The 14,588-nt window shown below is 40.9% G+C and overlaps 1 protein-coding gene across 3 annotated transcripts in view; it reads left to right on the top strand.

Moving 5' to 3' along the window:
• cdk14 (cyclin dependent kinase 14) overlaps positions 1-14,588 on the top strand; it is a 145,803-nt gene that overhangs the window by 40,723 nt on the left and 90,492 nt on the right. For all 3 annotated transcript variants that reach the window (XM_064344736.1, XM_064344757.1, XM_064344748.1), the window contains 3 exons: positions 5,068-5,162; positions 6,251-6,330; positions 10,154-10,248. In XM_064344736.1, the coding sequence (XP_064200806.1) occupies positions 5,068-5,162; positions 6,251-6,330; positions 10,154-10,248 (270 nt within the window). The remainder of the gene's footprint in view (positions 1-5,067; positions 5,163-6,250; positions 6,331-10,153; positions 10,249-14,588) is intronic.

Here is a 14,588-nt window from a genome sequence, read left to right as displayed (position 1 = left end):
GCGAGGTCCATATAGAAATGGTTTCGTCAAGATTGTTGTGGAAGATCTTGACTGGCCTGAGTCTTGACCTTAACCCCATCCAGCACCTTTGGGACCAATTGGAAAGCCACGTACGAGCCTAATAGCCCAATCAGTGCCGAACCTCATTAATGCTGAATGGAAGAAAATCCCGGCAACAATGCTCCAACATCTAGTATAAAGCCATCCCAGAAGAATGGAGGTTGTTATAACAGCAAAGAGTGTACCAGCTCCATCTTAATGCCCATAATTTTGGATGAGATTATGTGGATGTGGATATCTGGTGTCCACATACTTTTGGCAAAGTAGTGTATTTTCATTACAATTTAGACATTCTTTGAGTGTTAAAAATACCTAACATTAATGATTAGGTACCAAAACAAGCAGGAAAATCTGATCTGATCAGAACCAAGCAGGTTACCAATAAATGCTGATGTCAGAAAGTTAGCTAGCCTTTTGTTGCCTTTTGATATTTCACCAATACTTTACCTTATCAGTAAATCATTGGGTGTTTGGTGGCTGAGCTTAATTCAGCTTCAGTCCAGGTCATGACATTTTGCTGTTTGATGAGTCATTTTGAAGTGTTTTCATTCAGAGCCCCAGACTGCCAAGATGCACAAAGATAATTGCCTTTTAACCTGATAAATTCTCTAAAAATATCCAGTACAGACATCAAGACGTGGTAAGTGAGGACATCTCCACTACGCTGCCAAAACATCTTTGGAAGTCCAAAGACATCCATGGACATTTTGCCAGTGTATGGGCACATCACATTTTTCTTCAGTTTTTTCTTTTTTTTCTGTAACAATAATTTCATTGTGTAGGTCTCCAAGAGCTCCCTGCAACTTATCCAGTTCTATAGATAGCTCCAATATTGCAATATACAGTAGAGCTCTTTGGAAGAAACTGCAGTGTTGCAGAAGCTTGTTTTTTATAGTTGCTAAATACGAGCATGCTGAAGGGGACATTGGTTTTGTGGTTTACAGTTTTGTGGTTGCTTGGTAGTATGCGAAGTGCTTTGTGACTGGTTTGTTGAGTGGGGCAGTTCTATGGTTGTTTTCCTGGTTCAAAGGATGCGGTTTTCTGGTTTTTCTGTGGTTTTGTATGCTTAATGGGGAAGGCTGAACTGCGTTTGTCTCTCAGGTGAATTGTCTCTCAGTGATAATGTAACATAATGGGAAAACCCCTGAACTCTGCTAAGGGATAAATCCTATACCATCTGAATTAGCTGCTGCTTTTAGTCTGATTTTCAGAGTCATGTTTGGTAGACTGTGATCTGCCCTGTGCTGTTGGTGTACCAGGGATGTGATTTGAGCAGCGTCCAGTGTCATAGGCTCCAGACTAATTGCGTTAGGTGATGAAGAATGCATGACATCATCAACGCATTGCCTGCTTTCTTGTTTGGCAATCAGACAAGGGCGTTGTGTCCCCTGATATGTGTGTGTGTCCAAAACTCAATATTTTCCATTTAAAAAATGAGCACAGAAAACAGACTGTGAGTCCACAGTTAACACAAGGGAAGACCTTTCTTGTGCATTATTGAGTTTTATGTTTATGCGATTGAATCCACATGGTGAAATACTTCAGAGACCAGTTTTAACATTGGGAATGAGATTCTGTTAAATAAATACCCTTGCACCATGTTCCTGTTATGTGATACTGGAGGGTGATCTTATTGAAAAGATTTTTATCACGTAATGCTCAAAACAGAATTCCCAGAACAAATCATAAATAACTTTTTCTAAACAGGAGTAATCTCATATAGAGTAACCACATGTAAGTTGCGTTATTTTTATTATTATTGTCTTCAGTAAAGTGCTGTAGATCGGAATTATTCGCTCAATTATGCCTTTCTACATTTCTACATACCAGATTGATGGTATGTAGAAATGTCTATCCAGGCAAACTAGATGCCATTTCTCTTCCTGTATGGTCTCAGGGGAGTTCAGTGATTGTTTATGATATCTGCAGATATGGCAAGCTTATTAGTGCCTTGAAGGATTGTGGTATGCGCTCTTGAAGGAAGACAAGGCCTCAGCAGGAAGGAAACATCTGAAGGATTTGAAAGCTGGGAGAAGTCTGACTTGTTTTTTTTATGAAGTCCCATCTGTCCGCATGCATATGCTTCTTTAAAGGAATCGGATAATTCTTCAGGGACTGTCTAGAATTTCTTTCAGCTGTCTTTGCCTGAAACAGCTTAAATTTTAAATGTGAAATGCAGAGAACGCGAAACCTTAAACCTTGAACGTTTCACCTAAGTGGCCAAAATGAGGCGTTTGAATGAGAGCTAAAATTACACACAATTAAACATGGCCATGCTGTCGGAGGGCTGAAAAATGCATGGCATATGCTGCAGTTACTGGTGTGCAGTGTCTGTGACAGAAAATATCCACAGGGCTGATGTGCTGTCACGTACCGGAAGTTTTGGCACAGGAAATTGTCTAAAACAGAAAAGTAAAAGTAGTTTTGTAAAGATCTGAAGGGTTTTGTTGTTCTGCGTTGAAGGTTTTATAGCCACCCCCCCACCCCCAAGAACTGTCTCAGGAGACAAAGCGGAGAGAAGACTATGTGAAAGCAGAAAGCCTCTCTCTCATTAAAGCGAAGAGATCTGACCATCAAAGAATGTACAGAAGGTGCTAAAAGATAGAAGCAGACCAGGCTGATGAAAGAACATGGGCTCCAATCACCATGGGCGGTAACTACACAAAATCTATCCCAGAAACCCAGCAGTGCCCTGGATTTGGAAGGCCTGCGCCAGTAATGCAACACGGATCATTACTATCAAAGAATGGAGGTGCAGCTGGAAAGTATGGTGTTTGCTGGGTTTTTTTGGTCTTGATTTTCACCTTAAAATCAACAAACTAACTGAAACCCAATAAACCAAGTGGAATTTGATAATTGTATAATCAGCTGCTTTTAATTGACCAATGTAGGACTGAGTAACAACATAAATCAGTGTGGTCCTGGTCACAGGCATTAGGAAGCATTTTTTCACACAGAGAGTAGTCACTGTGTGAAATAGCCTGCCAAGTCATGTAGTAGAGGCAGAAACTCTGGGGGTTTTCAAGACTAGGCTCGATACGGTGTTTTGATACGGTGTTAGATACTATCTCGTCTGTAGGTAATCGGAGCACTAGGTACACTTTAGTTAGGAAAATGGCGAGCATTGTTGGTGGCCTGTTCTCGTTGTTGTTATGTTATGTTATGGTATGGTCCTGGAGTCCCCTGAAACAGAGTATTGGTAAAACCTGAGCATAAATTTTAAGAATTAACAAACCTCTTGCTCTTAGTTGAGTTGTATTTAGATATACAATAGTATGGGAAATATATTGCCACTGCGTTGCATGAGAAAACAAAGCTCTTTTGCATGGTGGTGGAAGGTTTTGCTTGATCATTTTTTAATTGATCTCTACATGAAAGGCATTACCCATGTACTTTGACAATGTTTTTGGGCAATCGAAAAAGGTCACACTATGATTTATTTTCATTTTGTAATACACACTTAATAAATGTCATTTCAAATGATTCTGAGACTTTTCTGAGGAAAGTGGAATCTGTATGATGCAGTGGTGCTCTGGTAATGGGGTAATGGAGGTAGTGCGACATTTCAGATTCAGGTTTTACATTTCGAAATGGTTTTTGTGCATCATTTTAGGCCGGTGGATGAAAGAGCACAGACTGATGGATTGTTAGCACTTGGGCGTCTATGTGTAATAGCTTTTTCCTCTTACTTATTCAGATTACAGTAATGTAGGACTTTCTCTCTTTGTATACAGCATAAATTTCCTCCATGCCTAATTACCACTTTTCCTGATCAGTTTTTTTTTTTTTTTTGTGGGTATGTAAGTATGTTCTCAATGTTTTGTATGCAAATTTCCCCCGAGCATGGCCTCACATCCAGACTAAAATGCACTGCTATGGTACATAGCAGTACATTTATTTACAAAGTAGCTACTGAGAAGGAGTGAATCAGGGAGTAGTGCGGAAACAGACTGCCACATCTAGATGTCTGGTGTTTTAGCGTTCGTCATTTTAAAGTGGAATACGTGAGCACCTCATCTCGATGCATCTCTAATCTCTTCGATCTCTATTGAGTTGAACTTCTTTATCCATCCATTTGAAGTCAGTTCAAGCTAAGAGATTTCCATTACACACTCAATTCCCTTTCAAGTTAAACGCATGCACAATTGCATCAATCACATTCTAATTTAAATCCACTTTATTGACGAGACCCTCATGCAGTATTGTATTCTCAGTACCGATGTAAATAATTAAAGCAACAGTCTTCTTGAAAAATTGTACTGTTCAAATAAGAAATGAAAAAAAGTTAATAATTAATAAAACTTGTTAAAAGATAAGTATTTTATAGAGCACTCTCTAGTCTGTATTCCGTCCACATCTGCTCCAGAGCACATCACCAGACAAGTATTTGTGAATGTTCATAATGGCCTGTGACAACATGTGCAGTCCGTTTGCGCTACAAGTATGTAAAAGTCAACACAGAGCAAAGTGAAACATCTGTGACAGTTGGGCTTTGGATATGCGGATACTACTTGGACATTGTAATGATTTATCACTGCCCTTTGTGCAAAGCTAAAGCTTTACAGGATCCTAGATATTCCAGCCAGTGCCCTTCCCAGTTTCTGTGCTTTGGCAATGGGACTCCAACATGCCGAGTGTTTCCCAAACGCTGCTGTAATTCCCTTAAGATGAAATCCCCGAGACCAAATTCTCTGGCAGGATGGAAGCCGTTCATCACTTTGAGTAACACTAGTCCTGGGCCAGACACTGAAACAAAGCCTTCCTTTTTCTCCTGTCTGTGCCACGGAACTACATCGCAGGATCTGGTGTCACAGAGAGGTGGCTGCAGCAGCCCTACCCGTAAACAGAAACCCTGGCCCCATTAGGATGGCTGTCTGGCCTTGCCCTCACACCCAGGCAGAGCTTGTGCTTCTCATTCCAGGCTGGCGTTCAGGCATCACGGCTTTCCTGCTATGCGGTTTTTATCTTCTGCTTCATCTCACAAACCTGTTGTGTTCTTTATTGCAGCCCACAAGCCCCAAGTTCGGGAAGGCAGATTCCTATGAGAAGCTGGAAAAGCTGGGAGAGGGCTCGTATGCTACCGTTTACAAAGGGAAAAGCAAGTGAGTTTGTACCCGGACATTTGCCGTATGGCATTGCATCATAAAACATTATATTTATGTTTATTAATATAACTGTTTTGATTTTTTTTATGAATACAGCTAGTTTCAATCTCTCACAGGTTATACACATACTTAGTGATTCCTTTTAAAACTGTATTTTTTAACTTTTCCTCTCGGTTGGGAAGGCCTGGCCTGTCCTAAACTACCATGCGTGTCAGCTGAACACGTAGTGATAGCCTCGGCACCTTCCACCTGCAGCTGTGCAGCCATTTTGCCAGGGAGAACTCGTTCTAGTGCTTCTGGCACCGGCACCTGAACAGCCTGAGCTGAGTTGCTAATGTGAACTGAGGTGGGGAGTTCCCTGCGGCGGACAGTTCTGCTTGTCTCATTGGATGCCCAGCCACAGTCAGCACTGACACAGTTAGGATTATGGACCATGGGGCACATTGCCACAACAAGGACTAGTACTTTATCCCTGTAACTATCCCAAAAGTTTTTTTAATGAGATTGTTTCTAATGCAAAACTTTGTCAACCCCTCAACTGAGCAGTATGTGGGAGTGCATTTTTAATTATATCAAATGGAGTGATTCAATTGGAAAGCAGAAATGAAAATAGGAAAGTGGTCCCACACAATGCATTTGAATACACTTTACTACATTTGCAATAACAGTCTATTGCATAATGTACGGCGGGCTCTATCATGCAGTGCACAACAGACCGCAAATTCGATAAAATCTTTCATTTTCTGAATGCCTTTGTTTTATTTTTTCCCCAAGTTCCGTAGTCAGGCATTTGATGTGATGGAATTGCTTTACTCTATTTGTGTGTGCTTGCAAGCTGGAAAATGGAAAATGTACAGAAGTGAAATTAAAATTATTGATCACATTTTTCACTCTAATGATGTTATGATATAAACAGTTTTTAAGTGTGTAAACTCTTTGGTGACAGTGCATTTTTTGGTTAAGGCTAATTTACTTTTTATATATTTTTCTGCATTATCACTTCAGTGATCTTGAATAGCACCTCATTGTATTGAAAAAGTCCAAACCTGCCTCCCTGAATATGTGTTTTTGCTTGTGTAACGTAGGGTCAATGGCAAGCTGGTTGCGCTGAAAGTGATCCGCCTGCAGGAAGAAGAAGGCACTCCGTTCACAGCCATCAGGGAAGGTGGGTTTCAGCCTGGGAACGGGATCCGGCTACATCTGTGTCCTGTTGTGTTTTGCTGACTGTTGCATTACGCCTGTATGAACACACTAAATTAGCCATTTCCTCCAGAGAGAGAAGCTGTGAAAGCACACCAGTATCATAAAAAGTACCGTCACGCTGCTGTGATCAGTTATATATTGTATATTTGCAATTGTATTTTTTCTGGGTTAAAAATCACATTTACTGTGAAAACACATTTATATAAAAATATAATAAGCCTTTTTTCTGGTAAAAAACATTCTTCTACAGCAATTTGAAATAATTTCTGAAAAGATTAGCAAGCTATCAGAGTAGCTTGGTAGGATGTGCTGTACAGTGAATGGCACATTAAAGCAGTTTAACTCTTCTGCCTCTGTATGTAGATGGTTAATCTAGTGCATGTGCACGTGTGCGTATGCATGTGTGTGTGGGAGTAGTAGTGAAAACCTGCTGTAGTCTGGCTGAAGTGCAGAACTCTACAGGCTCAATGAGGCTACGTAACTGGGAGAGTGAAATTTGTATTGGGGCAAGAGATAGTATTTCCTCTGTGCTGGTGAATGGTGCTGTAAAGTAGATTAATAAAGTCTGGGCAAAGATAAAACTCTTACTCAAGTTTCAGTCTGCTTCTTCTTCAGAAGGGCCCATAAAGTACCTGGACTTCAACTAAGAATACCTTGTATGGATTATTATTGTATTTTTTGTCTGAAAAACTGGGAGGAGGAATCGGACTCATGTTCTAGATGTAAAGGACATTTATCCTGCCAATCATTTCAACAATACCAGAAGATTGACTTGTGCCATAACAGAAAACCATCTTTACTGAAATAAAGATCATGATCTGGTGTTGCCGTATGGCATTGCTCCATTACATTACATTGCTTACATTGCATTACGCTGTTATCCACAGCAACATACAGCAGTGGAGCTACGAGCTACGAGCTACGAGCAGAAGCTCCATGCAGAGCAGTGGAAGGAGCGGTTTTGGGCGTGAGCTGATTTCGGGTTTGCTCAGTCACCGCAGCACATGAAGCCAGTTTAAAGTGGCATGTTTGCGGTTTGCCTCAGAAAGGCTCTCAAAATGAGCATGGGAACACTTTTCTCTTCATGTTTTGATGAGAAAAAGTTTTTTTTTTTTTTAGAATCTACCAGATCAAGCTCTGTACAGACAGCTCTGCCATGCTCACCTGCCAGAGAGATGAGAAAGTAGCTGCTCCAGTGTGAAATGTGTGGAAGCAGGCAACTCTTGACAGTGTAGCAAAGGACACATGAGGGGGGAGACCCTGTAGCCCAGAGAGCCTGGCTGTCTTCTATCCCCCCGCCTTGTGACGACTGAACTGCCTGCAAAGAATAACTTAACTTTGCCTGTCACTGTGCTTTACTGTCTCCTGAGCACACCTTGTAATAAATAAAGTCGTTATTTTTAAAGGCTGTAAATTCTGTGGTCTCAGCAGGAATCAAATCCACAACATTAGTAAACAAAGCGCAGCTCCAGACAAGGTACAGACCCAGGCTTCTGACTGGAGTTGTATGAAGAAAATTTTAATTATGATTTCTCAATTAGTGGGTGGCTCTCCTGTGTTCTTTCACTCCTGCATTAATTCTTTTACAGTCAATTTCGTCTCCTTCTGTTAGTTTCTTTAATATTGTGTGTTACATTCGGACATTTTTAAGGTATTTACAAATGCAGTGGATTTTAGCTGTTTGAGTACTGTTGTATCAAACAAGGCTGTAATGAATAATTATTTATATTTCATGGTTAAAAAAAGTCAAAATGGTTCATTTTACTAGCAGAAGATAGAAAAGCTATAATTCTGAATTCACTAAGGATAAATATTCATATTGTTGCTAAATGCAACAAAATGCTAAGCATTCCTGTCAGTTGAAATATCTAGCCTAACTATTTCAATGTACTGTTTTATGAATGAAAATCACTGGTATATGAAAATGGCTTCTTGAGTCCTTATGCATTTCTTGCTTTTTAGTTTCTTGGTTGTGGTGTGCCCTTGGAATGAGCTTGGATTTACTTAATTAATCACATTCACCACAGTTAGAAAATCCCATTTGTCAATCACTGTGCACGCACTTGATATTCTATGCAAGCTTTTGTTTTAAATTAAACCATGTGTAGGTTTGTTTAGCTGCAATGACATGGGATTTCTGTGGGCTGTTTATTCTAAAGTGATTATGCAGTTGTAATTGGGAAAGATTTGCACTGCCTCTGATCTAAATCTTTAAGCATGTGGAACCCTATTTGTAAGCATTCCTCTTCACGGTGATTTTAAACATCTTAAATGGAGTTCAGACACTCGGCTGTGTTTAGAAAAAACACGTAACCAGTTGCAATTTTCACATACAGCTTGTTAGCAAAGATAATAAACAGGAGCCTTGTCTTATGAATGTTGAAAATGATTATATCAAGGTGCTTGTAAATCCAGGAAGAGCTCTTACTCTTACTGGGAAGCAAAGGCCATGCTGGTCAAGGGTACTTACTTCAGGATTTCCTGTGACACATTCCGGTTGCCCCGAGCCTGACCATTCTAGTGCCTGCTGCATTCTAGGGCAAAAACAAATGCCATAGCATCACCTTTGCATGCAGGCTTTCAGTCAGCAGGGAATTCCCCCTGCCACACTTCAGCTGGTCTTGTTCACATGGGGCCTGCACCACTTGTGCAGTGGCTAGATGCCACCGGCTGAATTCCAGTTAGAAGAGAGGGCTTGCTGCATGTGTGCCACTCTAAGCAGAGGGAGGCTTCTATGGCAATGGAATGGTTTTGAAATTACTATTAACCAGCCCAAATCCCAGGAGAAAAGGCAAACAGAATTAAAACGTGTTTTTAAAAATGTCCTTTTGCCATCATTAATTTTCTTACTTTGTATCTTGTCCTTGATTCTGAGTGACAGCTAGTATTTTATCCTGAAGTGATAAAAACAGGAGCCAAAATGGCATGAACTTGTTTTAATTACCTTGTTGCGGGGATGAAGCTGAATCTCCCTAGCATGCCTTCATTAATCCACCTAACTTAATTACAATGGCGAAAATGGGGAGTATGAAGATGATCTTGCTGACCCTCAGATCATATGGAGCTTAAAAGCTGTATTTGCTATGTTGTGCCTTAATTAGTTTTATGTTATACCTTCAGATGTTGGTAACCTCAAGAAAGTGTAATATCTCTTTCAGAGAGGTGTGTGTGTGCATGTGCGTGTGTGTGCATGTGTTTGTGTGTGTGTGTAGAACACAGACACAAATATAAGTCACACACATGAACCTCTGAAAAGAGATAGACGAGATGTATTTTTTCATGCGAGTAGGTTTCCTGGGACAGTAGCAGTTTCCTCTTATCAGCCAAGTGCAAGTTCACACACACATTCAAATATTTCTGTGTGTGTGTGTGTGTGCATGTGTGTGTGTCCGTGTATATGAGTGTATGTGCTTGGTAGGCAAAAGGGAACATTTTACTATCTTAGTAGATCTTTGGGGTGTTATACTTTTAATACCATGTACAGTTCTTAAAGGCCTGGCATATTTGTAAAATGTGGACTGTTGATGTAACTGTTAATGCACAGGCCATGGAATGAGTGAAAGCAGATGTCAAAATGGAGAATGAAATTACAATCACAGCTTGCTTGTGTGGAAGATGTCCTGCACTGTTCCAATTATCTGCCTTTACCCACGCAGTAGAATAACATGGCACCATCAGATTTGAAACACTGACTATGTGTCTCCACATGCCTTTTAACTGTGTACTCACCATTTTGGACAGCTGTAACCAGTTGGTTTTTTTTTCTTGTGTTTTCATCCCCACAGCATCGCTTTTGAAAGGACTGAAGCACGCAAACATTGTGCTGCTTCACGACATCATTCACACCAAGGAAACCCTAACACTGGTCTTCGAGTATGTGGTAAGAGCCAGAGGACTGACAACATGCTATTCATAATAGCATGAACACTGACCACATTTTTAATACTTTTCATCATTTTAACAAAATGATATTTTTGTATACAATAGATTCTTCATTGCAAAGCTATAAACTGTTTTATATCCCAGCTGGTTTGCGCCCAGTGTATATTTCTATGAGAAAGTATCTTTATGCGATTAAGATCAGGAGAACGTCTGATTGGATTGCCATTCTTAAGCATAAAGCATTCCTGTTTGGGCCAATGACACTTTTGGAATTCATTTTTGCTTTCATTAGATTAGATTCAACTTTATTGTCATTGCACAGAGTACACGTACTGAGACAACGAAATGCAGTTAGCATCTAACCAGAAGTGCAAAAGAAGCAGTAAAGTGCAGTAAGGTGTATGTACATAAGTAAATAAATATGAATACAATATTGATAAATATGAATACAATACAATGTGATATAAACAGTATAGACAGTTATAAACAATATAGACAGTGGATCGGTATAAATATGATAAATATATTATTAGCAAGGTGCGACAGTGCAAGGGGGTCCAGGTGGCGGTATCCGGGGGGGGGGGGGTGCTGTCACCGTGGTGCAGAGTTCAGCAAGGTGACAGCTGAGGGGAAAAGGCTGTTCCTGAACCTGCTGGTCCTAGAACGGAGGCTCCTGTAGCGTCTCCCAGAGGGAAGGAGGGCAAACAGTCTGTGGCTGGGGTGAGAGGTGTCCCTGGCGATGCTGCGTGCCTTCCGCAGACACCGCTTGTGCTGGACAGTCTGAATTGCTGGGAGTGCAGTGCTGGTGATGCGTTGGGCGGTTTTCACCACCCTCTGAAGTGCTTTCCGGTCCGAGGCAGAACAGCTGCCGTACCAAACTGTGATGCAGTTGGTGAGGATGCTTTCAATGGTGCAGCGGTAGAAGTTCACCAGAATCTGAGGAGACAGATGGGCTTTCCTCAGTCTCCTCAGGAAGAAGAGTTGCTGGTGAGCCTTCTTGACCAGGGTCGAAGTGTTGAGGGCCCAGGAGAGGTCCTCGGAGATGTGGACGCCCAGGAACTTGAAGCTGGTGACACGCTCAACCTCCGTCCCGTCGATGCAGATAGGGGTGTGCGTGCCTCCTTTGGTCTTTCTGAAGTCCACAATGAGCTCCTTGGTCTTCTTGGTGTTGAGGGCCAGGTTGTTGTCGGCGCACCACGCCGCCAGGTGCTGGACCTCCTCCCTGTAGGCTGTCTCATCGTTGTTATTTATGAGACCAACCACCGTTGTGTCGTCTGCAAATTTGATAATGGTATTGGAGCCATGTACAGGAGTGCAGTCATGGGTGAAGAGGGAGTATAGGAGAGGACTCAGCACATAGCCTTGTGGGACGCCGGTGCTCAGGATGAGGGTTGAGGAGGTGAGGTTGTCTAACCTAACATACTGGGGTCTGTTGGTTAGGAAGTCTAATATCCAGTTGCAGAGGGAGGGGTTGATACCAAGGTCACCAAGTTTGGTGATCAGTTTGGAGGGGATGATGGTGTTGAATGCTGAACTAAAGTCAATGAACAGCATTCTTACATAGGTGTTGTTGTTGTCCAAGTGGGAGAGGGCGGAGTGTAACGCTGTGGAGATGGCGTCCTCCGTACTCCTATTTTGATGGTAGGCGAATTGGAAGGGGTCCAGTGTGGGTGGTAGGCAGGATTTGAGATGAGCCAGGACCAGCCTCTCGAAGCACTTCATGATGGTGGAGGTGAGTGCAACAGGGCGGAAGTCATTTAGGCTTGCTGCAGAGGAGTTTTTCGGCACCGGCACGATGGAGGTGGATTTGAAGCACGTGGGGACAGCTGCTTGGGCCAGTGACAGGTTGAAGATGTCAGTCAGTCATACTAACATTGCCAGAAACTTAAAATGTTAATATAATTATATAAGAATATTTCTTATTCTTTTGATATAAGGATATAATTATTGTCAGTGATAAGTGCAAATTGAACTAAGAACCTTTACAGTCAAGTACAGTCAAGTAGAATGTAAGGATCATACTTAATTTGGGAGAATATTTTTTCACTTAAATAAAATGAACAGCTTTTAGGAGTTACAATATTGCTCATAATGTTGCTGTACCTCAGAGCCAGACTATATTGTGGTTGAATTGAATTGACCCCTTGTATTTTTACTTCATCAGAATCCAGCAGAGGGAAGTTCCATGTTTGCTTTAAAGTTTGTCGCCTTGTTTCAGTCATTGTGCCCAAATTTAGGTTTTCTAATGCTTGTAAACTACTAACGTTTTCGCGAAAGGTTTGGGCTTCTTCCATACCTTGGGCCAAAAATGACATTTTGTTCTTTTTGAAGCTGTACAGTAACAATTGATGGTTGGCTTGTCTGTTTGGTATATTTCCCTGCCAAGCATTGCTTTTATTTGAGCTTTTCTAGGTCCTGAAACCATGCTCTTGAATACAGTTTCACTTTATTGCAAACCAGAGGATATTAATAGAAGCGCATGTCCTTTTCTGTTCCTCATAACTTTGGTTTTCCTTCTCTGTTTACAGTGATTTATACAACTACTGTGTGAAGCTGTAGTACATCACATAGGCGTCAAGTTTTTCATTTGATTTTGCCCAGCAAGGGATTTAAGAATAAAAATTTCCCTGTATCCAGGTATAGTTCTGTGTGGCTGCTCAATAAAATTTATTTTTTCATTCTTAGGACTTACGTATTTCACAAAGTATAAGTCTGCGAGTTAACGGCAAAACTGGTTTGTGTTAACTGATTTTCTAAAGGAAAAGTCTTATGAATCTGTCCTTGGTGTTTGTCTGCATTAAGTGCAAATCTAATGTGTGTTCAGACCCTGAGATGTGTAATCTTGGGTTAATATTTCATTTCAAGTTTTCACTGTCAACTTTAATGTAGTCAATGAATCCCTCTAGTGGTGAAACTGTTAGTGGGACTCAAGCAGGCATGCCATAGAAGATCCCATGATTACTAAATATTAAATTTTTTTTGACAATTAATTATAGTTAGAGGGGTCAAAGGCTTTGATGATTTAAGATTTTTGTCCAATGAGCACTGTGAAGCCGAATAATGTGCAGTGTTTTCAGCTGCTACTTCTTTTTATTCAGTTCTTTTAAAAAATATATATTTCTAATGGGCCAGACATTTTCTTCGTACTATATGATGTATAAAGCAATAAGATAAATGAGCTTGATGCCTTCTTAAATATTCATAAGCTATTAACTATTCTCTCACAAGTGGAAGGTGTGCTGACACTGCAGATGTAGGCCTGGACATGGTCACCGTGCTAATGTCTCTGAATTATGTTTTTGATGAGATAAACAATAAAGTCACATTTGTCCCCCATGCGGCCAGTTCCATAGCCTTGATGTAAACGATAGGTTGTGGAGAAGCCGAGGGTAAACGTACAGAAATACGTCCTCATGTCCTTGGTTGGGATTTAAATACATACTGTATTATATTCATCCTGAAGCTTTCCCCAGTTGTGTGTTGCCCATGATTCTGTTAGCAAAATGAAACTGATGTAAAAATGTGTATGTTTAGATGTTCCAGGGGTTTATAAGATATACATAAGGGGTATCTTCTTGGTCTCTCCTATTTGGTGCATGAAACTAGACAAATTATTTACCGTTCTCTACATGGGACAAAATCCATTTGGTTTTATGAATTAAAAAATTTAGTAGTCTGTCAATCAGCCAACAAATTCCTGGGAGTATTATCATTTCTGTTGCTGTGGCAAGCAAATAATTAATGTTAAAACTGAACTATAGCCATCAGCTAAATAATGACATATAGTATCACTATGAAAGTAGACTCGCAGTGGCATGTTACTGTGTGATGCACAATAGGACTTACAGCACACTTACACGCACATACATGAGAATTTGAAACAAAAGTATAACAGGCCGCATCTCTACTTTCACTGTTCACACATAGGTATTCACAATCTACCACACTAAGCATCTGCTTGTCAGGGACCCAACTTGCTCAATCAGTGTTCTGTTTCCAAATTCATCTCAGTGTGTATAATTCCAGACCTTTCTCCTCACCCACCTTGTCTCTGCCTAAGGTAATCAATTCCTTTCCACGGCTGGTCGTTAATAATGACTGACGGGTAGAGGGAGAGAGCGAGCGAGAGCGCAGGTTTTTTACAGCTCTGATTAAGACGGACAGACTGTTCGAAGCATGTGTGAACAGAGTGAATTATTCATGATGGAAACACATTTATTGGGACAGGAGGAAACAGTGGGAGCTTGCAAATACCAGTGCCCTCTATAAAGCCCAAGTGTGGCAAGGATAGGAAGAGAGCAGATCAGGGTAATTCCTTTCCATCCGAATGCTGTTTAC

The sequence above is a fragment of the Anguilla rostrata genome, chromosome 1 (genome assembly GCF_018555375.3).
Source record: "Anguilla rostrata isolate EN2019 chromosome 1, ASM1855537v3, whole genome shotgun sequence".
Taxonomy (NCBI): Eukaryota; Metazoa; Chordata; class Actinopteri; order Anguilliformes; family Anguillidae; genus Anguilla; species Anguilla rostrata.
This window is presented reverse-complemented; position numbering and strand designations above follow the sequence as displayed.